Raw genomic sequence first — 24,157 nt, 5'->3', positions numbered from 1 at the left:
CGTCTCCAAAGCTACATAGAGAAACTTTGTCATGAAAAACAACAACAACAACAACAACAACAACAACAACAACAACAAAAGAATGATGGGAGATGTCATTTTGTATATGTTTCTCATACTGGTTAATAATAAAGCACTGTTGGCCAATAGGAAAGGAAGATAGGAGGGACTAGGAGACAAGGAGGAAATAGGAAGGAGGAAGGAGGAGTCAAGATGGAGAGTCTGGAGAAAGCAGTATGCCGCCGGCTCCCTGGTAAGAGAAATACATAGATCAGCAGAAATGGGTTAATAATTAAAGGCAGAACTAGCCGATAAGAAACAAGTAACCGGGCCAACAGTATTGTATTGAATACAGAATCTCTGTGTGTTATTTGGGGCTGGCGCGGCGGCGGGACAAGACCGGGTGGCGACAGGTGGAAAACCCATACTCTTCTGCTTTTCCAGAGGACCTGAGTTCAGTTCCCAGCACCCATTTTGGACAGCTCACATCCTTGTTAACTCTAGCTTCAGGAGATATGATTCCCTCTTCTGGCCTTCACAGGCACAGGCATGCACATAGTTCACAGACACAAAACAAAAAGATTTTAAAAAATGTGGATGGAATTATTTCTAGAAAGAACATAATGGACTTCATTTGAGGGAAAAGCCTACCCTAAAGTAAATATGCACATGCTAATACATGCTAATATGGGACAGAAGGTATTTGACGACTCTATAGCTGATATATAGAGGAGAAAGTGATAGATACTAATTATATTATTTTCAAAATTTTAGTGAAAATTTTGAATCATTACAAAGTAAGAGGGGCTGGAAAGATAGCTTGGAGGTTAAGAGCATGTACTTTTCATTTAGTGGACCCAAGTTCAGTTCACAACTGCTAGTAACACCAGCTCCAGGGGATTTAAAGACTTCTGGCCTCTACCGGCACCTGTACTCACTAGGACATACCTGGCCCCCACACAATAAAAAAAAAAAAAAAAAAAAAAAAAAAAAAAAAGAGGGGTGGTTAGTGTCAGGATGGCTGAGCAGTGTAAAGTATATAAAGGAACAAGGGAGAGGAGATAGAAAAGTGGTGTAAAAGATAAAAATGGGAATAACAGAACAGGAAGGGTTAACCTGGAATGGGAGATGTGAGGGTGGGAAAAGAAACTTCAGGGAAGGATAACTAACACTAAAGGCTGATGGGAGATGTCATTCTGTAAATATGTTTCTCTTATTGGTTAATGAATAAAGCACTGTTGGCAAATAGGAAGGCAAGATAGATGGGACTGGGAGACAAGGAGCATTCTGGGAGATGTAGTAGAGGAGAGTCAAGATGTAGGGACTTGAAGTCCAGACCCTCTCTCTAGTAAGATAAGACCACGTGGAAATACTTAAGATTGGTAGAAATGGGTTAATATTTAAGACAGAGCTAGCCAATAAGAAACACTAGTAACAGACCAACAGCTTTATATCTAACAAAGCATCTCTGTGTGTTATTTAGGGCTGATGCGGCAGTGGGACCAGGCTGGCGGGAAAACTGCTTGTAACAAAAGGCCTTCTGAAAAAGCCACAGGCAAACTACCACTATAGAAGCTTCATTAAACAGATACATGCACAATAGTTACCCTACAATGGGGGGCACAAAATCCCACTAGACACCTCACACTAGCAATAAAGACCCCAGGAGCAGGAATGGATTACCTTTCTAAGCTGTTGGCCAATGGGGCCTCACTCGCAAGGCTAGCTGAGCAACACAACTGACTAAACCACTTGCTTCTTTTCACAGACTGTGCTATACAAATACATTTATTGTAAGCTTGGACAGTATGGCTAACATGAAGACAACGGTCTCCTAATGAAGCAACATCAAGTACAGAGCAACCAGACTTGTTTTCCTGGTTCATTCCAAGTTGGCAATCAGGTAAATTACTTCCTTGAATTTTAAAATTAGCTTAAGATGATACCTCATAGAATCATAAAATAAGAATGAATGTATAAAACGTCTGGTTAATATGAATTCATTTCTAACAAGTGAAGAAGAATGGTTTTCATGAGGCAATGTGGAAATTAGAGGGGACCCAAAGGGTAAATGCTTCCTTCTTCTGCTGTTGTCGTTTGAGACAAGGTCTCTCTATGTAGATCAGGCTGGCCTCCAAGTCAGATCCATCGGCCTGTGTCTCCCCAGTGCTGGGCTCACAGGTGTGTGCCATCATCACATTGCTCCTCAAGCTGAGACTCAGGACCAACATGACTCTGGGCCCCTCACACATACACCTGACTTGCAACAGCAAACCACACCAAAGTTCAGTTAAAGGTCAAATGGATTGAAGGGATGGAAAAAAAAAAAAGGCACCCAAGCATAGATGGTAACTGCTGCCAACTGCTGTCAGAGCAGAAATGAAACAAATAAACACACAAACAAACAAATCTTCAGACAACAGGCTGAACTGGTTCACTGAGAAACTAAGGATCCACCTGCAGACAGCAGAGCCTGGAGAAAAGGGAACACTGGCCTCTGCTAACCTACCTAACCATACCAACCAGTGATCCCTCTTCTTCCTCCACTCTTACAGTCTATAGGGATATTTGCATCAACCATTTTGTGAGTTCTTAAAATGTCCATTTTTATTTGCTTATGTGTATGTGCACGCCTGCCGGTCTGCCTGTGTTCTGTTTGTGCTGGTATCTAATGAGGCATAAGAACACATCCAAATTCCCTGGAGCTGGAGTTACTTCTGGCTGAGAATCACCTGATGTGGGTGCTAGAAAATGAACTTGGGGCCAGGCGGTGGTGGCACATATCTTTAATCCCAGCACTGGGGAGGCAGAATCAGTCGGATCTCTGTGAGTTCAAGGTCAGCTTGGTCTGCAAGAGTTCCAGGATGGTCAGGGCTACACAGAGAAACCCTGTCTCGAAAAACTAAAATAGAACTTGGGTCCTCTAAAAGAGTAGCAACTACTCCTAACTACTGAGCCATCTATCTCTTAAGCACAAATACAAGATTTTCAGTAGCTCTAGAAACATTTTTAAAGGTGTGTGCAATCTCACTTCACCCCATTTTTAAGTGTAAATGATTTTTTTAGGATTTATTTTTATGTGTGTGGGTGGTTTGCCTGCATGCACAGAAGTGCAAGGCCCTGATCAGAGAAGGCACTCAGGGCCTCTGGGTGCCAGATGATACTGGGCACTGTGCAGGTGAGAGAGGAGCAGCCAGTGTTCTTTTCCACTGAGTCTCCTAAAGGAATTCTTTAGAAGGTGAAATCATTTGTTGGCTGTCTAGTTTTTGGTACAACCACTAGATAATGGGACACTGAGTCATGGGAGGCTGTGGCTGTCTGGAGTGTCACTGTAACACTCTATTTAGGAGGCTGGTTTTATAGCCTATAAATGAAGTATACTAAATGGCAATCTGGAGTCTCAGTCATTCATTTACTGTGCCTTGAGTATTTTAAATCTAGTTCCATTATTTTAGTAGAACCATTTCATTAAAAATTACTCCTTGGGACGAGATGGTAAAGGTGCATGCCTTTAATTCCAGCATTCAGGAGGCAAAGGTAGGTGGATCTCTGTGAATTCTGAGGCCAGCCTGGTCTACAGAGCTATCTCTAGGACAGCCAAGGTTACACAAAGTAATCTGTCTTAAAAAAAAAAAAAAAAAAAAAAAAAAAAAAGACTTCTTAGGTTGGGCTTGGTGATTCACACTTTAATCTCAGTATGGGGAAGGCAAAGTTAGGAGGCTCTCTGGAAGTTTGTGGCCTATTTGCTATACACAGTTCATTCCAGGCACTTGGTCACTGCCCTGTAAGATTGTGACCCCCGTAAAATCTCTAATTGCAATAGTCCACTTTTCCTAACAATTTTGATACTGTACTACAAAAGATTGAAAATGGGAATATCTAGAATATATGATATAAAATGGGGACTCGATGGGAACTGAGTAAAGATGACTGAAGTCTGATGATTCTGGTACATAAGAGACTTGTAAGAAAGGAAAATCTACTGCCAGGTCTGAACATGATCGGAACAACTATTTTTAAAGACATACAAGACCAGGCTCTTGAGACCCCTGGTACAGTGTTAAGAACTACAAAGGCCAGGCATGGGCCATGCACGTTTTAATCTGAGCACTTGGGAGCCAGAGACAGGCAGATCTCTCTGAACTGGAGGCCAGTCTCATCAGCAGAGTGAGTTCTAGAACAGCTAGGGCTACATAGTAAGAACCTACCTCAAAAATCCAACGAAACAAAACAGAAACCAACCAACCAACCAAATAAGAACTGTGTACACACTGAAACATCTTGTGTGCTGAACCTTAGTCAATAAAATCTCAATTATAAAATCAAGAAAAGGAAAGAGAGACTCAGGACTGATGATCACTCTGTGCATAGAGGTGCTTGCCACCAAGCCTTAGGACTTAAGTTCAATTCCTAGAACTTATAGAGTAGGAGGAAGGAGTGAATCCTGCAAGTTGTTAACTTGTGGTAAGTGCACTCACATGCATACATGTGCATACACACACACACTCACCCCTAATACACAAAGACATAAAGGTAAATACATGTAATTTTAAAAACCTTCATCTGGATTCAGTTACTTAAGAGGAAACTAATATCCAAGGGAATTACAAGTTAGTTGAGATCCCCTCTGAACTATTCTCAGAGGTGTGTGAGTCTGAATGTATGAGATTGTGAGCTAGTGTGTGAGTGCATGTGAAAATGAAAGTTCAACAGTGAGTGTGTGACACACACCCACACACACCAGTGAAGGTAAGAGGGAGAAGATTAGCAAATGTTGGAAACTACTGAAACTGAATAGTGAGCACACAGTATTCATTATTCTGCTCCACTCTTCTACACAGCTTAAGAAAGAGACTAACAGAAAGCAAGTTAGCCTACAATGGCAACGAGCATCTCAGTTCTGATTTGGCTTCAATACCTCATCATCCACATTCCTTTTCTCCCTGACTGAACCTTACTTCCTGTAGGGATCATGAATAATTTTGTTTGGCCAGGAAGGGGTGGGTGATATCAATCATAAATATAGATACAAAAAAACCTACTGTTAATCAACACCTTCAAGATATTTATGTTATCATTTGTGAGTGTGGGTGTGTAAATGCGGAGGTCAGAGGGCAAGCACAGAGAATGCTCTTTCTTCCCATCATGTGTATACGCCATTGAATTCAGGGTGTCTAGGCCCGTGTGGCAAATGGCTTTCCCTGAAGAGCAATCTTGCTGTCCCCAATGAAGAGTTTCTATTAAAAAACAAACAAACTTCATGCATAAAAAAATTGGAGAAGGGAATACAGAAAGAACTATTTGAGGTCTTACTATGTAGCTCAACCAGACAAATTTGTTATATAACACAGATATTTGGAGGATGGGCTCAGTGGGTGGCTAGGGAAGGCAAGATTAGCCTCAACTGGACTCTAGGAAATACTCTGTAAATCAACTGTTGGATTTTAGCTAGATTTTAGTTTCTTACTCAATGTAATTACTGAAATCTTAACTAAATCTGTAAGTCAAAAGGGAAAATATAAAAAAAAAAAAAAATACAAACAGAAAAGGAAGAGGCCAAATCTCCCCTTTGTAGATAACACAGTACTATAAAAGACCTTCAAAATACCCATGCTCCTCTTAATAAAACTAATTTCTCAGGTAAACAATTCTAATAAAAATTAATGACTCACACACAGGATTATCAGGAGTGAGAGAGACAGAGAAGGTAATGGGTAGATAAATATAATCAAAATGTACATTCATGAAAATATTATAACAAATCCATTATGTATACTCAATATATGCTAATATAAAATTGGGGCTGGATGAGTGGCTCTACAGTTAAAGAGCAATGGTTGCTCTTCTAGAGGACCCACATTCAACTCCTGGCACCTACACAGTAGCTCACAACACTCCAAACTCCAGACCCAGAGAATCTGACACCTTCTTGTGGTCTCCATGGGTACCAGGTTAACATGTGGTACACAGACATAAAGAACACTGATACATATTTAAAAGAAAAAAAGAAGAAATCAAACAGCTGGGAGTAGTGGTGTACACCTTTAATCTCAGCACTCAGGAGGCAGAGGTAGGCAGATCTCTGTAAGTTTGAGGCGAGCCTGGGCTACATAGAGAAACTGTACCTAAGGACAAAAATAAATAAATGAATACAATTTAAAAATATTCCATTTTAACCTAGAGAGAATGGCTATCCTCAAGGAAACAATTCACACCTGTTGGCAAGATACAGACATGTTCATCCTTTTGGTGCTTTAAACCAATGTTGTCGTCTACAAATCCAAGTTAAAAAAGGATCTGCAAAAAGTTTCACACTGATTTAAGTAACTACATGTGTTCAGCTGCAGGCTGCACTCATAGTTACCCTGGCATACACGTGGCTTGAGAGCTGCAGGCTGGACATGCTCAATAGTTCCTGAAAGCTATAACCACTATGCTCAATACTTTTGCCAGGGTAGTAGGGTATGTGTGTCAAACACAATATTCATATTAGATCCTGTTTACTGGTCTCGCTCTTGCTAATTCTTATTCACTCCTGAAAGATAGGGGTTATTATTCTTTTCTAGCTGGGTTTTAGAAGTAATGTGCCCTTAGATTTGAGAATTCCAGCAAAGGAATCTCAGTGTTCATGTCTGGTTATAGCTTAGTTCTTCTATCCCACTGAGACTTCAGTTCTCTTCTTCAGTTAAGGGTAGCTAGTACCTCTTCCTACTCTCATGAAAAACAAACACCAAACAGGTAAGTGATTTTTCTATTGTTCTAAAGCTGTATGAAAGGAAAGCTACCACCTTTTGTATATTCCTGCTTGAGGTAATTTCTAGGGAAGCACTTCAGTGTCACATGAGCAGACAGTGACTCATCTTGAGTCTGATGCATGGATAAACTACTCGGACAGACAACCAATTTTCACTATGCACTCCTGATCTTTTGCAGTTCTTCCCTTTGCTTTTCTTTCTCAGGCATCCTGAAGCCTTATTCATAGCATCCTTCCACAAACACACCTGCTTTCTCTTTATTCCGTTACCAGTAGGGATACGTTGCTATGACAAGAGGGAACAACTGCTCAGAACTGCTGGATGAGTGGATTGATTGGCTCGATGCAAAAAGATGGTTAAAAACAGAATCTAACCTATTTCAGATCTCCTGGGCACCAATGGCATTGTGTTAAAAGCTTACATTGGGGCCACCTGGGCTCAATCAGAAAAGGCAATTATCACCAAGCCTGGTGACCTCATCTTGATCCCTGGGTCCACATCCACACAGCAGAAGGAGAAAAATGAATCCTACAAGTTGTCCTCTGATTTCCACAGGCATGTTGTGGCATTCGCCTACTCGACATAAATAAATGCAAAATAAATAAACAAACAAATAAATAAAAACCATTTGTTTTAATTGGTAAAACTACATATTTCCATGGGTCAGTGAGATGGCTCACTGGGTTAAGGCATGTGCTACCAAGCCTGATCATGAATTTGATCCCTGGAACCCACAAGATGGAGAGAACAACCTCAAGCAAGTAGACCTCTGACTTTCTCATATCTGTGTCCCCATACACATCAGTAAGTGTAAAGAACAAGCAGAAAAAACCTATATCCCTACATGAAGCAGAATATATTTTAAATAATGAGTGGGGAGCTAGAGAGATGTCTCAGCAGCTGTCTGTAACTCCACTCCTGGGGGAACTTGATACCCTCTTCTGGTATCTGAGGCACTACATGATCATGGTATACAGGTACACACTTAGGCAAAAGACCAGTATACATAAAAAAAATAATAATAAAATAAAGGTGTTTTAAAAAAGAAAGAATGTGTAAGACAAGGTGATGGGAGATGCCATTATGCATATATGTTTCTCATACTGGTTAATAATAAAGCACTGTTGGCCAATAGGAAAGGAAGATAGGTGGAACTAGGAGACAAGGAGCAAAGAGGAAGTAGATAGGAGGAGTCAGCATGGAGAGCCTGGAGAGAATAGAACCGCCATTCCTCCGCTCTCGGTAAGACCACGTGGAAATACATAGAAATGGGTTAATAATTAAGATAGAGCTAGCCGATAAGAAACTAGCACCTGGCCAACAGCATATCAAATACAGAGTCTCTGTGTGTTAATTGGGGCTGGCGTGGCGGCAAGACAAGACCAGGAGGCAGGCCGAAAACTGTACACCTTACAACAAGGCTGACTAGGAAGTCAAGCCACAAGATGCCACAGATGATACAGGAATACCATTGCAGCAACTCCAGAGGCAAAGGCAGAAAGAAGGACTGCAGGACAGTATGGGTTGCGAGGTTGGCCAAGCTCAAAATAAAAAAGGGGAAGCTGAGCTCAGTTGTAGAGTACTTGCTAACATGTGAGGTGCCGGGTTCAACCTCTGTTGTTGACAGAGGCAGCGCAATAGCTACAAATGATTCACTGAAGGGAGGCAGAGCTCACCTGGAGGCCACAGCAATGTGGCCATGGCATCTGAATCAGCAGGCAGCTTATGAAAACCACATTCCCAGGCCCTTGGGGAAATTCTGACTCAGTAATTGGGACAGATGAAGAACTGCTGTTTTAAATCACAAGATGAACTGTATGATGTTTTGGAAACCTTACAGATTCTTACAGATTTAAAAACCTGTACCACTGAATTTTTATTTCTACCTCCAGAGAGACCTACTTATCTGAGCTACCACAAATTACTTAACGCCACCTTCCACTTTAGAGTATTCCTCTCAAAACAATTCACTCTCCTAGACAGGCCAGGCTTCGAAGCTGAAATATAAACATCCATGAAACATTCCCAATAGCTTCAGGACACACTCACCAAAACACTGGGATAAGTTCCAAAAGTGTAGAAGTTCCAAAAGCATGCTTAGGTTGGAGAAAACAGCTTATAAATCTCACCAGCATGGTGCATTTAGAGCCAAAAGACATGAGTTTTAAGCCTCCTGTCACTAACTAGCTGTAAGCCATACATACATACATATACATATATATATACACATACATACATATATGCTCATATACTCTCCTGGAAGGTTCCCAAGCCCCTCAAACTCATGGTTTCCACTTATAAAATGGGAATAAAAATTAGTGGCCTTGCAGATGTAACTGAGAACTACATCACATGTATAAATTCAGGAGCCTGGCATATAAACACATGAGATTTAAGATGTACCTGACATGGAAGAATATGGATTATGTGCCATTTCACAGTTCCCTACATATTTATTATCTGGGACTTCTAAGTTATAAATAAAATGGATGAATGAACCAAATAGCACACACCTGTAATCCTAGCATTTGGGATACTGAGGTATGACGATTGCCTTGAGTATGAGGTAATCTCAAATCAAATCAATCACATGGCCTGGACATTAGAGGTGTGAAGTGCAGCACTCTCAGCAGAAATGAACAGGTCAAAACAGGGCTCCCACAGACTGGAATCAAATTAGAAGCCTACAGGGCCTACTACTTTCATTCTGGAAAGATACGTCAATGTCTCCATGCCCTTTAGACTATTCCCGGGGCTTCTGTTTAAACACACCTACTCACCAGGGACAAACAATAACTTATTTATTTATGTGACTGGTCTTTACCAACTGGGCTAACATCCACAGGTTTGTATGGGATCAGCAACTTGGTCAACCTAAATCATTTTGTCACCTGTCAACTACTTAGATAAATAACCTACATTTGTACCTTGACAGTCCACCCCAACCCCAAAGCCATACAAACCTTGGAGGGTGGAATCTTTGGTGACTGAGTTGTCCCTTCACCAGCACTTATGACCTGTTTTTGAGGGGACACAGCTATCATGTGACCCCCTTTCACTGTCACATACTGAGGAAATGCTGATTGGTTGGTAGTTCCTGTTGTGGACACGTGAGGGGCTTCCCCAGGTTCCTGTTTGATGATCACCTTGCAACAAACAATGACACTGAATAAGTATCCTATAGGGAGGGACGGGGAGGACTGACTTAACATTTGAATCTAGTCTCTCTACAGTTGTATTAATGAAGCTTGGTATTATAGAATGGCTCCAGGAGAAAGGTAACATATGCTTTAATATAGTCCTTCAAAGCTAGTAAAGGAGCCAAATACAATCTCAACTTGATCCTACACTTCTCTTCTGCCACTTGTCATAAACACTGGAAAGCAGCAGAGGAAAACAGTACAGTCTGTGACCTCTGAACTCCCATTTCCCTGTATGCCTAGGACATGGACAACATTAAATAAGTGGAGGCATACCTCAGAACAAAGGCCTATTACAAAGAGTGGAAAATGACCATAAGTTCTAGGGGCAATGCTAGGGCACATACTCACCTTTGTGAAAGCTCCAAGTCCTCCAGTCACAGCTTTGGGGCTTTGCACTTTAGGGTGACTACCGATGGGGCAAAGAGGGGGCATAGATGCAAATAAAGAATCCTCCTGCTGTGTGTAAAAACATTTATTATACCATAGGCCAAAACAAATTATTTGAGACATTCCAGCCACTTACACTTAATGTAAACCCACCACACCTAGAAATACAAACAGCTTAAGACAAAAGAAAACAAAAACCCCACAATGCTTATGAGTCTTCCAAGCTTCTATACAGTCACTGTAATTCCCTGCTCAAAGCAAATAAAAAGTAAGGTATGCAATCCCACCTGAGCACCTATAATATCTCAGCACTCAGGAGGTTGACAAAGGAGAATTGTTAGTTCAAGTCTAGTCTGCACACCTTTAATCCCACATGGATAGATCTCTCTGTGAGTTTGTGGACAGCCTGGTCTACACAACAACTTCCAGAACAGGTCCAAAGCTACAGAGAAACCTTGTCTCAAAAAACCAAAAAAGTCTAGCCTGGACTATAGCAAGACCCTGCCTCAAAAAACAAAAATAAAACAAGGAAACCAAATGCAAAGAAAAGTTTCTCATCTAACATCCTGATGAATGTTAAGAGTCCTATCTACCCCTTCAGTGTTTGACTGATTTTATGCTCTTAAGACAGGGTATCCTGTAGCCCAGGCTAGTCTCACTATCCAGTCAAAGATAACATGAACTTCTGTTCCTGCTGCCTCTACTTCCCGAGTGCTGGGATTACATGTGGTGGTGGTGGGGGGGCGGGGAGGGGGAAGACCAAATCCAAAGCTCTGTGCAACTTAGCCAAGTATTCTACCAGTGTTGCGTAACAGTTTCCTGGAGAATAAAACATTCCATCTCGCAGGGAAGCTCCAAAGATACAAGGTAAACAACTCAAAATAGCTTCCAAAGTCCCTGAAACTAAGCAGATTCACTAGGGTCTTCCTCAGAGTAAGCAATAAAGAGTGCACAGTCCCTCTCAGATAAGGAAAACTGCAAAGACTCAAGACAAGCCTAGAAGCAGCAGAAGCACTCCAGCAGCCTGGAAGAGAGTTAGACCAAATGAGGCACCCGCAAATGACTCTCCAACCTACTGAACTACCTGCAGGCTGTGCAGTACTCCCGGCTCCTCTCCACCATGAGCTGTAACCCATGTCAGAATGGGCTTTGGTGATACAGCTGCCTGTACCCCTCACCCACATCCCTGTAAGTAACCCCAATATACTCATTAGTTCACCACACAGTTGGATTTTGGTCTGTCACTGGCTCCCTCTCCAGTGAGTAGACATGAGTTTTGTGCCCCCTAGGAAAAGTCATGTCACACAACACCAACTGATCTACATGCACATGCTTTATTCATTTGTATGCCTAGTTTTTGCCAGATGATGAAGGATACAGATTATATTTTGCTTTATATTCCTAAAGCATATGCACTAAAGAAATACTTCTAACAAGTAATAGTGATGTTTAAGTGTTGTTTTTTTCTCATGTACTCTCAACTTGCCTTGAAAAATTCACTCAGTATCTGGAATACCAAGGAAAAATGACTTTCAAAAGCAAGAAAAAGGAGAAGAAAACAATGAGCTAGGCAAGGTAATCCAGAAAGCTTAGGAAGCTGAGGCAGGAAGATCCTGAGCCCCAGCCTGGGCTACACAGTGAGACTTAACAATGATTTTTAAAAACTAAATAAAAATGGAGGGTAGGAACAGAAAATGGTAAGCAACCAAACACAGAACCACTAACATTTGTGTCCATCAAACACAAATAACAGATCTCAAGACAAGGTGCTGTAACTAAACTTTAAAGGCAAGAATTAAAGTTAATACTTCTTGACTATGCAATGAAATGTCATCAAATATTAAAAAATAAATGGTAGAGGTGAGAGCTTCAAGGGAGGTACTACAGGAAAACCAAATTTGGATCAGAAAACTATCAATGATAGCTGTCAGCTATCTATGTAAGAAGAATGCTGAGTTGGGTACACCAGGAAGAGATTCTCAAGAGTCATTCACACAGGAGTGACTTCCATTTAATACAGACATCTTGAGCAAATAGCCAAACTGAGACATGCTTTTGCCAAACACTGAGCAGTTTTCATCAGTTTGATCAGAAGTCAGATCATAGTATGGAAAGGTCAAATTTTAAACTACTATCTACTATGAAGATTAAGAGCTACTTTTAAGTAACTACCAGGCTAATGTGTGCTGACAAACTGTGTGTGTGTGTGTGTGTGTGTGTGTATACACATGTGTGTGCAGTGCTCACAGAGGCTAGAAATGGGCTTTGGACCCCTTGAAGCTGGAGTTGCAGGTAGTTGCAGGCTGCCAGGTAGGTGCTGGGACCTGAACTGAGGTCCTCTGCAAGAGCAGCCAGCTCTCTGAACAACCGAGCTATTTTTCCACCTTCTAAAAGAAGTGTTTTTAATAAAACTGTCCCCTCTCCCCACACTGAGCTTTCAAATTGATACTGGGTGATCACTTGACCAACACGCTGAGAACTGTCTTCTATGCCAGGAAGAAACTGAGGAAATGATCTTCAAGATCAAATACTGCCAATAGTACGCCTTCTGAGTGCAATGAAGCAGGAAGAATGAAGAATTTACCTTGACTGTAGACGTTATGAAACTACTTCCATGAATTTTAGGAATAGGGGACCCTGTTCCTTGGGGAACCTGAGAAACCACTGGAAGCTTGCTTGTAGGACTTCCTGATAAGTAAGACAGAGTTAAAAATTATGTATCAACAAATCAAGTTTATGAAATGTAATTTTAAAATCATTTTCTACTACCCTCCCCTGTTTTCAATTACTTACTTTTCACTTCTAAGGGTTAAAAATTCAAAACTCTGAAAGTCCAAACATACATGTGCACACTTACACCACACAGACACACAATGACATACACTCGTACATACACACACACTTACTTCATCCCTACAAGCTGCTCACATGCCCAGCCTGGTAAACAGTAAAAAGCTAGTAAGAACAGAAAAGAGACAGTGACACGCACACAATGTGCTATGCTCCCTATGGAAAGTGACAGTGTAACACAAGGATGTAGGCTACTTAACTAATGGGCCATATGCATACATCCCAGTGAATGCCAGCTTCTGCTGCAACTGGTCTCCAAATGCTACCTGTGACAAGGTATTCTACAGCTGCACAGTGGCCTTCAGTTATCAACAGTAAATATTAAAACCTAAAGTGATATTCAGTAACTTATTTTACCTATCAAATTTGCCTCTGTCTGAGTTGTGGCTGATTCTTAAAACTAACAGGTACCCCCAAAGACATCTGCTCAGCATACCCAAATATGCTGAAAGCAGTACTTCTCAAATGAGTTCTACATGTAGACAAATCAAAAATTGCAAAGTTTCAAAACAAAACACCCATGTGGAAAAGCACAGCATAAATAGTAACATGTTAATTCTAATACATGGGGAACATGGTAGGGTGGGGAAACCAACCTCATTACCATATCATCATCCATTTTATTTTATTTCTCTTTTCACTATATTGCTCTTTAACAGGGGAAGATTACACTTTGGGAGCAAGTGTATAAACAGATTAAATGAAGGAAATGGATATAATGTTAGTAAAACAATATTAAAAACTGAAAACCAGAAGCTCTGACAAGTACCATGATGTTGTGCTGGACTACAGGGACAGTGTGGTGTCTGCAGCAAAGGCTTCTAATTGAACTAAACATGAAACTTTATACACAGAGAATCTTCCTCAGAAAAACTGTATGGAGTTCCTTTTATACACACTTAAGTAACTTATGGATGGTGAATTCGTGGTAGGATTTTATCATTAATGAAAATTCAATCCCTTAGATTGCATGAATGTTGCTTATACATACCTGTACTTTGAGTGGAGGCTCCAATAACCTGTCCAGGCTTATCAACAATAACATGAGGGTTGTTTACACCAGAGCTGGTAGTGCCTTGCTTCACATGAACGGGAGTGGAAGTTGGGGTGCGAGGCAATGGTGATGGACTTGGAGTTGATATTGGAGAACCTTTGTTAGTTAAAGAAAGGTGAGAGACAAAATATACATTTAATTTAAGTAGGAGGATGTCAAAGACAAAGATGACAAGTCAGATGGGAGAACAGGCACTTCAGGTACTGAGCCAGGCTCAGCGGTTAAGAGCACTTGTTGCTCCTCTAGAAGAAGTGGATTTACTTCTCAGCACCCACATGGCGGCTCACAACTGTCTGTAGATTCAGTTTCAGAGGATCTAAAGTCCTCTTCTGGCCTCCACTAGCACTGTTTCTATGTGGCTTTAAAAAACATACATACATACATACATACATACATACATACATACATACATTTTCTTCTTTTCCTCTGGGCCCATCCTTAACCCCTACAGAAAATACAGCTACATTTTAATAAGTAGGCCACGTGTGATAGCATATGCATTTAATCTCAGCACTCAGGAGTCAGAGGATTTCTGTGAGTTGAAGAAAAGAAATCTAGAAAGCATTCTCCCTGTCACTGACTGAAAACCAGCCCAGACTGGAATTGTTCTCTTTCAGCCTTCCACTGCCCTGTCTGCTGTATGTCTGTCCCCAGCAAAGGGCTTTTTTTCTCTTTTACTGTACAGAAAGCATCACATGGGGAAGCAATGAGGGATTCTTTACAGAAATCTTCAAGCTTTTGTTTGTTTGACGGGACAGGCTTTCTCTTTGTAGCCCTGGCTGACTCAAGAGAGACCTGCCTACCTCTGCCTCCCAAATGCTGTGATTAAAGGCGTGTATCACCACAGATGGCTAAAATCTTCAAGTTTTATAAGGGATTAAGTCATTGATTCCAAATGACCCAGAAAACAAACATTTTCAAATAAGATTTGAATATTTTGTTCAGCATTTAGGGTGAGTCCTCATTTTGAGATTGGTTTTAGCTAGTATTTTTGGTTTTGGTAAATGATCATAACAAGCACACAAACATATGCATTCGAGGTTCAGAGACATGGAAGAATACATAATCTAATTCAGTTAATCATTAGCATAGTCTGCAAAATATAGCTATTTTAACAAGAACTGAAAAAGAACAACTGACTTGCCAACATGGGTGGAGAGACTTGCACAGGCCTTACCCTAGATAAAGAGCTACAGGCCATTAAAGACTGCCAAAAGGAGGAGGATTAGTCTTCCCCAGAGATGAGCACCTAAACTGTTCTCAAGTGGGTAGCAGTACTCATATATTGCTTACTTACCTTAATTGCCCACACACAAGCAACACTGAACAGCCTCAACAGGGTACGATTATATATTTATTTACAAATACATGTATGCAATGATAATTTAAAAAGGAAAGGTCAAGAGTTTGAAAGGGGGCATGGATACACGGGAAGGTTTGGAGGGATGAGAGGGAAGACATGTCAATATATTTATATTTCTCAAAAAATACAAAAAGCAGCCAGCCAGGCACAGGTCTTTAATTCCAGTACTTGAGAGGCAAAGGCAGATGATCTCTGAGTTCAAGGCCAGTCTGCTCTACAGAGCGAGAGTTCCAGGACAACAGGGGCTATACAGAGAAACTTGGTCTCAAAACAATAAAAAGATCCTAAAGAAAAAAACCCCAAAGCAATGTTTCATGTTAACAATATGGAACTGCAGTATTTCAGTACACTAAACTCTTAATACTATAGGCCAATATTTATAATCTTGAATATGCAAAGACACTAAAATTGGTAGGTGAACAGCTAGATTGAAGAATTTTGTGTTTTGATTTGGAATATATTTTGAATAGGAGAATGTGAAACTTACTTACCAGAGGTAGAAATCTCTATAAAGACTATGTCATAGAATCCAAAAAAAAAAAAAAATTCTCAAATTTTACTTAATGCCGCTAACATCCTTAATTACCTACCTCATCAAAGCAGTCATCTGTAAATTTCTGTAAACCTCAAACTAACTGATATAAAACTGATATAGCCTACACCACTTCTGAAGCAGGAAGTTTCGAAATTTTTAGCAGCAGATAAAACTATAGGTGTGCTTCCCTCTGTTAACTGTAAAGGTTCATTTTCTATTTCTGCTTAGCTGTCTGTGCACAGCAGTAAATATTCCCACTTTCCTTCTTATAAAATTTATACAGAGGAGGGCTGAAGAGATGGCTCAGAGGTTAAGAGTACTGACTGCTTTTCCAGAGGTCCTGAGTTCCATTCCCAGCAATGGATGCACAAGATGGCTCACAACTGTCTATGAGATCTGTTGCCCTTTTCTGGAGTCCAAGCATATATGCAGGCAGAACCCTGTATATAATAGAGATAGTTGGATGGATGGATGGACGGATGGATTGATTCATCTTAGGAAGGAAGGAAAGAAGGAAGAAAGCAAGCAAGCAGTACACAGGGGCTGGACAGATGGCTTGGTGATTAAAAGCACTGGCTGCTCTTGTAGAAGACCCAGACTCTGTTCCCAGCATACTCATGGTGTTTCATTATGATCTGTAATTCCAGGGAATAAATGTTGTCTCTGGGCCTTCATTGGCACACACATGGTACACATAAACATGCGGCCAGAACACATACAAGTGTTCCCCTACTTTGTTTTCAACTGTCCCTTCCTGTCTTTCCTGAAGTATAGTCAACATAAGTTAGCATAAATGTGGAACTGCCACTAGACAAAGGAACTCAGCAAAAAGGAAGTCTCCTGTTCATAAGATGAACAATTTTCTAACCTGGTTTGAGAAAAATAAAAGGCAATTCAACCCTTAAAGTGAAGTCAAAGGCTTCTGATTCTCTATTACTTGCTACTCTGGTTTCTACAGACTCTGCAAATTCAATTCCAATCTTAGCCCCAGCCATATAGTAGAGCACACATTTACCAGGAAATAACTGGAATACCTTGAGCCTTTTTTTCACCTATTCAGAAATTCTTTCCACATATATAATTGGCTGTGATTTTCTTTTTGATAGCTTCACCAACCAACAGGGATGAACTGTTCTTTGAGACTGTGTAGAAGTACCTCTCTGAGCTGGGGATGGTGGCTCTCACCTGTAATCTAGGCATTTGCAAGGCTGAGCATCAAGAGGAACACCCTGAGTTTAAGGCCAGTCTGTGCTATATATAGTAAGTTCCAGGTCCGTCTGAGGGCATGTCTTAAAATATCCCAAATCAACAAAAAAGTATGATACCAGCCAGGCAGTGTCACCCACTCTGCGTACCTGAGACAATCTTACAGCTCATGGTGATGGGCTGAAAGGACTTCCCTGGTGACTCAGGGTTAGGTGCCTGGCTTTGTGGCACAATTTTGCAGCTTGATGCAATGGGTTGGAAGGCAGAATTGCCGTGTGAGCAAAAGGTAACTTTCTGTGTTGTTGTCACCTTGGTGGGTGTTCTTTCCAACGACGATGGTAAAGAATAAAATGAAGTGTGTCTCTCAGCTTCAGGGTTGTCTGGGAATCCTGTTTGAAATTCAACAAATGATGAAATCAATTACTCTGAAACACCTTCCAGTTGTGCAAAGAACAGAACTATTACTACATTATTCAATGTTACTTCAACTTAAACTAACCGCTGGTCTAAAATAAATACTTATTACTCCCTTATGTATTTTTTAGTAGAAAATGAATCCCACTTTGGTAAAACATTTAACTTAGGGATGTGACAGCTGATCTTTTTTGTCAACTTGACTAATCCAGAGTCACTAATATACACCTGTGTATCTGTGGGAATTTCCAGAGAAGTTTGAGGAGACCCATTCTGACTGTGAGTAGTAGCATTCCCTGGGTCAGTTACAAGTAACTAATACAGATAATTAGTTCCAAGAGTACCATGAACCAAGAGTGAGGTCACAACTGTGATGAACCTGAACATGTAGCTCATAGGTTGGAGGGGATGTGGAAGAGTTTGCATCTGTGGCTAGGGAAGCCATAAGATACTACAGGCAGAGATTAATAGGCCATTCTGGTAGACTACAGGGAACCAGAATGATGACAGACATGAAGACTGTTCACAGGGCTTCAGAGGGAATAAGGGCTATGATGAGAACTGGGTTAGAAGCCATTTGTGTTATACTCCAGTAAGCAAACACACACAACCAAGACTAAAGCAAACCATGAAAGACCCTGGCTTTCTGTCCCTGCGATGGTAGTGTGAGTGAGGTTGAACTTAAACTCAAAAGACTAAGCTATTTGGTAGAAAAAACCATAAGGCAGCAAACATCTAAGCTGTTCCATGCTATCATTCACTGCTTGAACTCAGTTAAAGTTGCAGGCAGGGCAAACAGAATAGGTGCTCAAGGTAGCAGTGATTACTAAGGAGGCTGACACCATGAAGGAACAAGCTCTTTCTTGTACCTCAATGACTGGAATGAAGCCTTGAATACAGGACCTCACCCAGGGAGAGCTAAAGAAACAGACTTAAAACCAAAAAAACAAAGGCTGCAGGAATCCTATTCAAGGCCACACAGGCTGCTGGAGCTGTGGTTCCAAGAATGTCAGCCTACAAACTGGTAGCAGAACACAGGCAGTATCCACTTGGTGCTGATTTTACAACCATGCAAATCCCAAGAGGTATAGGGTCAGGAAACAGGACACACTAAAGTTGTTAGAGAGCAGATGACAGGCATGGAGCTGCAGAGTTTGTTTGCTTTGGTTCGATTTTTCCTTGTGAGGCCTTTACTCCTTCCCTTTGGAATGAGAATGTTCACTTTGTATGGCTGGCTATAAAGTAGAAGTATACATAACTTCTTTTTTGATTATACAGGGTTCAGTTAAGAAGCTGCCTTGAATTTTACAGGAGATTCTAAACTCTGATTTTTCAGCAATATTGTAACTGTTAAAACTTTGAGGTTTATGGGGCTAGAGAGATGCTCAAGGTTAAAGAGTACTTGATATTCTTGCAGAAGCCAACGTTTGGTTCAACAACCACATTAGGCAGCTTACAGGTCCTGTTAACTTCAGCTCCAAGGGCTCTGACACTGTCTTCTAGCCTCAGTGGGCTCTACACACACATAAATAAAAATAATCATAAAACATACTTTGAGGATGCTTGCATTTTCATATTGAGATGACTATATGGCCTTGAGGATCAGGGATATAAGACTGTGGTTTTAAAAACACTGTGTTGGAGATGGAGAGGTAACTTAGCAGTTAAGAGCACTCATTGCTCTTAAGGTGCATTTGGGAGTCAAGAGTGAACTTGGGTGGACTTCCGACAGGTATTCCCATTGTCAACTTGACTAGATTTTGAGTCAACTAGGACTCTTGAGGTTGTCTTTGAGGGAGTTTTCAGGGGTAAGGGTGCAGGTGTGTGTGCGTGCATGCGTGCGTGCCTGCGTGCGTGCGTGTGTGTGTGTGTGTGTGTGTGTGTGTGTGTGTGTATACAAGCATTAGGTAGATACAGGTGCCTTCTTTGGTTGTTTTCCAACTTACTTTTTGAGAAAAATCTCTCACAGAACATGGAGCTCACCAATTAGGCTAGATGGGCTGGCTAGTGAGCTCAAAGAGACTGTCTATCTGTGGACCCCAGAGCAGGATTACATAGATCAATGCTGCATCTGGCTTTTATACTGGCTGGGATTTGAACTCAGCCTCATGCTTGCATCAAAAGCACTTTACCAACTGTGCCAGCTTTTCTACCCTCCTCAGAAACTTTAACTGAGCCCTCTACCCTTCATGCCAGTTACACAACCCAACAGCCTGGGGTTATGGGATGAATAAAGAGGGAAAAGGAGAAAGGCTTGGCAATTCCTCTTTGTGTTTCATGGTTGGCATGTGTCAAGCTGGCCCACCTCTTTTCTTTTCTTGTCATGATGGACTGCATTCCACTGACCTGTGAGCCAAAATAAACTACTTCCCTTAAGTTGCTGTTTGTTGGGTAGTTGGTTACATTATTGAGAACATAATTAGTATAAGGAAATTGGAAAATACATTAACCAGAAGCTACATAATACAAAAAGAATACAAGTCTACTGTCTCATGTTTTAGAATATGAATTTAAAAATCAGGAGATGAGAAAACTTAAAACAGACAAACAAATAAGCCATCACTTAGTGTAATGATGTCCACAGAGGAGGGTACAATAGAAATCTAAAGAGAAATGAAGCTGAAGTTTTATATAAAAAGCAAAACTTTACCACACTAAAATACCAGTGTAAAGATAAACACTTAGAATATACTTATATAAAAACTTTAAAAAAATTAATACATTTATAGTCTTGTTAAATGATAAAAAATGCCATAGTCAAAATGCATTTGTTGATGTTGAATGTTATTTTTTTCTCATAGGATTAAAGTCTCCTATTCACATAATCAGAATCTGAGCCAGAAAGTCTTCAGCAAAGGATAAAAATACAGGGACTGCCAAGATAGCTTGGCTGTTAAGAGCACTGGATGTCCAGACAACCTAGGTTTGACTGCCAGCATCCACATGGTGGCTCACAAGCATCTGCATTCCAGTTCTAGGAGATCTGATACCCTCTTTCAGCTTCTGTGGGCACTAGGTATACATGTGGTACACAGACATACGTACAACCAAAACACTCATACACATCAAATCAAACAAAATAAAATGTTTTAAAAGGATGAAAAACAAGTGATTTTTGTGGCCTTTTCACCTTTATAAAATTTAGAAATTTATGAAAAGTGTTTCCAAGAAGAGGAAGTGTAGTGAGATAGTCCTTCTGTGGCACTGACCACGTCCATTGGGGGGGTGGAGCCATGGGCGGAAGTGACCTGTGGAAGGAGGTTGGAGGAAGAGCCGGGAAAAGCTCTCTGGCTGGTGGGACTTGGGCAGGAGAGCATCGGGTGAAATTTCCTGGTGTTCATCTGTCTAGGTTGTAAGTTATTTCTCCCTAAATAAACATCTATTCGGCCTATTTGTTTATCCTGATCCTTATTTAACCGCAATATTTGGTGTCAGAAGCGGGATTAGGATTTTTAGGGGACCTGGGTTTCACCCATGCAGCAGACGCCGCTCCCCTCCCCCACCTTCCCCAACAGGCAGGGTCCCTTGCCTAACCAGGTGGACTCACCACAGCTTTGGGACATTTGCCTCTTCCTTACGGCAAAGGAGATCTTTGCCGCCAAAGCGGACCTGAGAAGGCACTCACCGCTTCTCATTTTTTGCCCATTTCCACACCGCACTTTGCATTCGCGAAGAGCTGCTCGGCACCTGCCCTGCTTGCGAGTTTTCCCGCCCTTAGTCTTGTGGTGCCAGCAATTCCACAAGTCTCCTTTTAACAAAATTTCGCTTGCCATAGTTTGTTAAGAGTTATTCTACAGGGACCGGAATCAGAAGGATTGTCTGCTGCCGGACAATATTTGGCAGTACACTTCCGGGCAGAACCGGGATCAGACGGGCCTTGGCGGCTAGGCGCTATTTGGTGGTACACCTCCAGGCGTAACTACCACAAGCTGAGATCTACAACTAAAAGCATCAAAGTTCCAGGACAGCAAAATTACACCTAAGGTAATTGTAATATCCTTTCCAATTTAAGCTGATATAATATCTGAGATCAACTGCTCCATAAATACGGCAGATAATTTTACAATGCAGGACTTTAGGAATTATTTTACTTCATATATAGAAGGATTTTAGCAGAAGAAACTTATGACTGGACCAATATGTACTTTTATTTTGTAACAGCAATGGGTTTCATCATTAACATGATATTCTTAAAGAAATGATTTGAGATTACAACAAACAATAAGGAATTTGTACAAACCATAGGAGACTTAGTAACAAGGATTCGAAACATTGAAAATGATAGAATTCAAAGCATACAAAATAGGGAATGGTTAGGAAAGGTATGGTTTAGATGTGATATAGGTAGATTAGCCTATTTTCTTGTGAATTTGAGTAAGAGTGAGATAGTATTTTATAGCTTACATTGTTATGTATTCTTATATGTGGTAAGTTATGCAAAATTAAGTTTATATTTTGTTATATTGTGTGAAATCTTTCCACTTACGATGTTTTGTGCACATTACTTTTTACCATATTCTATGTATGTATACTTTTCTTGTATTCAAGACATTTTGTATATTGATACAATTTGGGATATTCATCATGCTGCCCTTTATAGTTCTACCACTTGTCTTGACATTTCTACTCTACCTCTATTTAGGTACTTATATGTATGTATATGTATATAGTTACATTGTTTAAGTATTTGTTCCTGCTTTATTCAGGGAAGTTTTAATCAGTTTTTTAGCTAAGTTCCTAAGTATTACAGATTATCTTCACGCATGTTTCCTGTACCTATGAGATTAGTCAGATATAGATGCTTAATCTTCAACACTTCATAGACATGTAGAACATGGCATTTAAATGTTTTAATATTAGTACTCCATTGACATGAGACACTGTTGCTCCTGACAGCACCGTGCACTTTCCCAAAAATATGTTGGACACTGTTGTTGCTCCTGCTGGAGTTCATTCTCGCCTCAGCGAATGGCCTGTTGGGCAAAGAATTGCCCCCACCTTGACCACTGATTTGGATATGCAGTCCTATGTGCTTACAGGAGATAAATATAGAAGACTGCTGGACCTTGCCAAGTCAGGGTAAGACAGCCATTCTACCTCCCTGCTGTTGTTGTGGTCTGTCGAGTTCTCTTGGCCTTAGCCAAAACTGGGTGTACCAACATTGCTGTGAGACCTAGGGTGACTGTTCAGGTGGCTTGCTGCACCTTTTGGAAGTTGTCCATCCGTACTTCCTGTCTACTCTAGTATCGTTATTTTCCTTCTCAGGTCTTGATGAGGTTGAAAATTAAACTATCACAACTATTATTCTCTCTTCCTAGTTAGATATATTAGGTACTAGACTTACGTTTTCCAGCTTAGGACAACTCTATTGTAAAGTCCGTTATGCCTTCACCCTAGGACTAGATATGTAGGTCATTTTGTTCTCGATTTTCCTTTTCTTAGAGCATACTTGTTATTCACTGTTTTGTATATAGTTTTGTATTAAGCCTAAATCTTTTCTTTAGACTAAAAGGGGAATTGTAGTGAGATAGTCCTTCTGTGGCACTGACCACGTCCATTGGGGGGGTGGAGCCATGGGCGGAAGTGACCTGTGGAAGGAGGTTGGAGGAAGAGCCGGGAAAAGCTCTCTGGCTGGTGGGACTTGGACAGGAGAGCATCGGGTGAAATTTCCTGGTGTTCATCTGTCTAGGTTGTTAAGTTATTTCTCCCTAAATAAACATCTATTTGGCCTATTTGTTTATCCTGATCCTTATTTAACCGCAATAAGGAAGTTTAGCCATTTTCATACTAGGGATGTATGCCAGAGGCAGCATGCTCATTTATGAAAACAATGTTTTCCATTGACTTCGAGCAGCTGGAAGCAGAAATCTGGAGTCACTCACATGAGAAAAACACCCAGAGAGTAACTCCCTCAAGCAAGAGGGCCATATTACCTTCTCCAGCAGGGGCAGCAGATGGTGGCTCAGGGGATCGTGCCACTGGGGAAGCTTTTACTGGGGCTGGAATGGTCAAAGATGGAGGAGCGTCAGATATGTCTGACTCAGATGACTGAGGATAAATGTAGTCTTCGCCAAGAGAATGCCGATGAAGCTCAACATCCACTACCTACACAGTTGGGCAACAAGTAGGCTCATGAGTCTATCATCAGTGCTACAGAGCTTGATTGAATTCCGTTTCAGAAACCAGTACCCTATGAGATGAAACCAGTGACCTCTACAGAATGAGATTTTCATAACCTGCTTTAACAGCAGGATGCCTCAGTTGAGCCCCTTCCTTTCCCTTTATTGCTTCTACTGCTCACACCTTTCTTCCCCTATGGCCGCCTTCCACCAGAACACATCAAATGCCAACCTCTCAGGAAGACCTTCCCTATCCACTATGACTTAACGC

At 41.0% G+C, this 24,157-nt stretch overlaps 1 protein-coding gene across 6 annotated transcripts in view; it reads right to left on the bottom strand.

Annotated features, from left to right (window-relative positions):
• Positions 1-24,157, bottom strand: part of Yeats2 (YEATS domain containing 2) — a 98,436-nt gene that overhangs the window by 30,443 nt on the left and 43,836 nt on the right. For 5 of the 6 annotated variants that reach the window (XM_051191134.1, XM_051191137.1, XM_051191139.1 and 2 more), the window contains 6 exons: positions 23,701-23,872; positions 17,503-17,742; positions 14,187-14,345; positions 12,930-13,033; positions 10,307-10,414; positions 9,719-9,901 (listed from right to left, as the gene is read on the bottom strand). In XM_051191134.1, coding sequence (XP_051047091.1) covers positions 9,719-9,901; positions 10,307-10,414; positions 12,930-13,033; positions 14,187-14,345; positions 17,503-17,742; positions 23,701-23,872 — 966 coding nt within the window. The remainder of the gene's footprint in view (positions 1-9,718; positions 9,902-10,306; positions 10,415-12,929; positions 13,034-14,186; positions 14,346-17,502; positions 17,743-23,700; positions 23,873-24,157) is intronic. The other variant, XM_051191136.1, reaches the window with a different exon arrangement.

The sequence above is a fragment of the Phodopus roborovskii genome, unplaced genomic scaffold, assembly GCF_943737965.1.
Source record: "Phodopus roborovskii unplaced genomic scaffold, PHOROB, whole genome shotgun sequence".
Lineage (NCBI taxonomy): Eukaryota > Metazoa > Chordata > Mammalia > Rodentia > Cricetidae > Phodopus > Phodopus roborovskii.
Note: the sequence above shows the minus strand (reverse complement) of the source record. Positions and strands in the feature narration are given on the sequence as shown.